The 1,413-nt window shown below is 50.8% G+C and overlaps 1 protein-coding gene across 1 annotated transcript in view; it reads left to right on the top strand.

The window, feature by feature from the left end:
- ACP6 (acid phosphatase 6, lysophosphatidic) overlaps nucleotides 1–1,163 on the top strand; it is a 17,771-nt gene extending 16,608 nt beyond the window's left edge. Inside the window, 3 exon segments of the mRNA XM_080802368.1 lie at nucleotides 127–205; nucleotides 207–293; nucleotides 968–1,163. Coding sequence (XP_080658494.1) covers nucleotides 127–205; nucleotides 207–293; nucleotides 968–1,111 — 310 coding nt within the window. The 3' untranslated portion in view covers nucleotides 1,112–1,163.
- Nucleotides 1,164–1,413: the final 250 nt, after the last annotated feature.

Raw genomic sequence — 1,413 nt, forward strand, 5'->3', positions numbered from 1 at the left:
AGGCTCACTGACTTCTAGATGTCACCTGGTTTCCGGTGCAAATGTTTCTTACTCAAAAGAGGGCAGGCAGTGTCCTGGCCTCCAGAGTCCTGAAGTAAAGGACTGTGGACTGTCTTCTCCTTGCAGAAAGCTGTACCTCTACGCAACTCATGATATGACCCTCATGCCTCTCTTAATAACCCTGGGGATTTTTGACCACAAGTGGCCCCCCATTTGCTGTTGATCTGACCATGGAACTCTACCAGCACAGGCAATCGAAGGAGTGGTTTGTGCAGCTCTATTACCGAGGAGAGGTGAGTCCTGTGAGGTGCAACTGGGTGGTAGCTAGGCACCCTCCCTCCAGCCCACCTATCTGCTTTAGCACCAAATCCCCCTCCTCGGGCTCAGGGGAGTCTCCTTGGTACAGTAAGCTCTCTAGATCCAATGGAATGACTCACAACCATGACCAGGGATTATGGCAGAACTGGAACTGTGGTGGCAGGCTGGGATGTCAGCCTTATGGCATGTCTGCTACAGACTGCTTCTAGAAAAGGGACCACCCTCCTCTTCCCCTGAGTGTCTCTGTCAGGATGTAACACCCTGACTGGGACACCTGTTGTGAAAGTGAATGATGGTGTCTTTGGGAGGCAGTGTGCATTGTCAGCGTTGTGGGGGCTTTGGCCTCTTCTGCAGGCTGCTATCCAGGGCACATGCTAGAGCACCCCCCAGAGATTAGACCTTTTGCTCTCCCAGCTTAGGGGTGTAATGTGACTGTGTCTCCCTAGTCAGTTCAGCAAGCAGTTCTCGAGTGACAACAAGCAGGGCATGGTGTTCCTACTCTGGAAGCTGACCAGGTGGTGGGGCCTTCTCAGCTGTTCTGTGTGTGCATGCGCACTCCATTGGGTCAAACTTCTCAGACCTCTGGGCACAGGGAAAGATAGTGGGCTGGGGTCCTTAGGGGCCTGGCTGAGTTTTGTCTCTTCCACAGGAGCAGGTGCCAAAAGGTTGCCCTGACCGGCTCTGTCCGCTGGACAAGTTCTTAAACACCATTTCAGTTTATACGTTGAGCCCAGAAAAATACCACACACTCTGCTCTCAAGTCCAGGTGATGGAACTTGGAAGTGGAGAGTGACTGATTTCTACAAACCGGATGTTAGTTTTTCAATAAATGCCTTTACAACTGCTTCTGGCTGTCATGTTTGGGGAAGACAGGAACAAGGGTTAATGTATTTTAACAAGGGTTTTATTTCCTTGCAGTGGTTATACCAAGGTCTCTTCTTGAGAGGAAGAGAGGTGTTGAGACCAAAGGGGCATTTCCTATTTTGTGGCTTGATTTCCATGTCCGGAAGCCTCTGCCGTGCTGCAGGCTGGGGCCATCAGGACCTTGCAGAATTGTGTTGCTTCTGGGACTTAAGTTCTTTTTTCCTGTCTTCA

The sequence above is a fragment of the Martes martes genome (genome assembly GCF_963455335.1).
Source record: "Martes martes genome assembly, chromosome: 4".
NCBI classification, from domain to species: Eukaryota; Metazoa; Chordata; class Mammalia; order Carnivora; family Mustelidae; genus Martes; species Martes martes.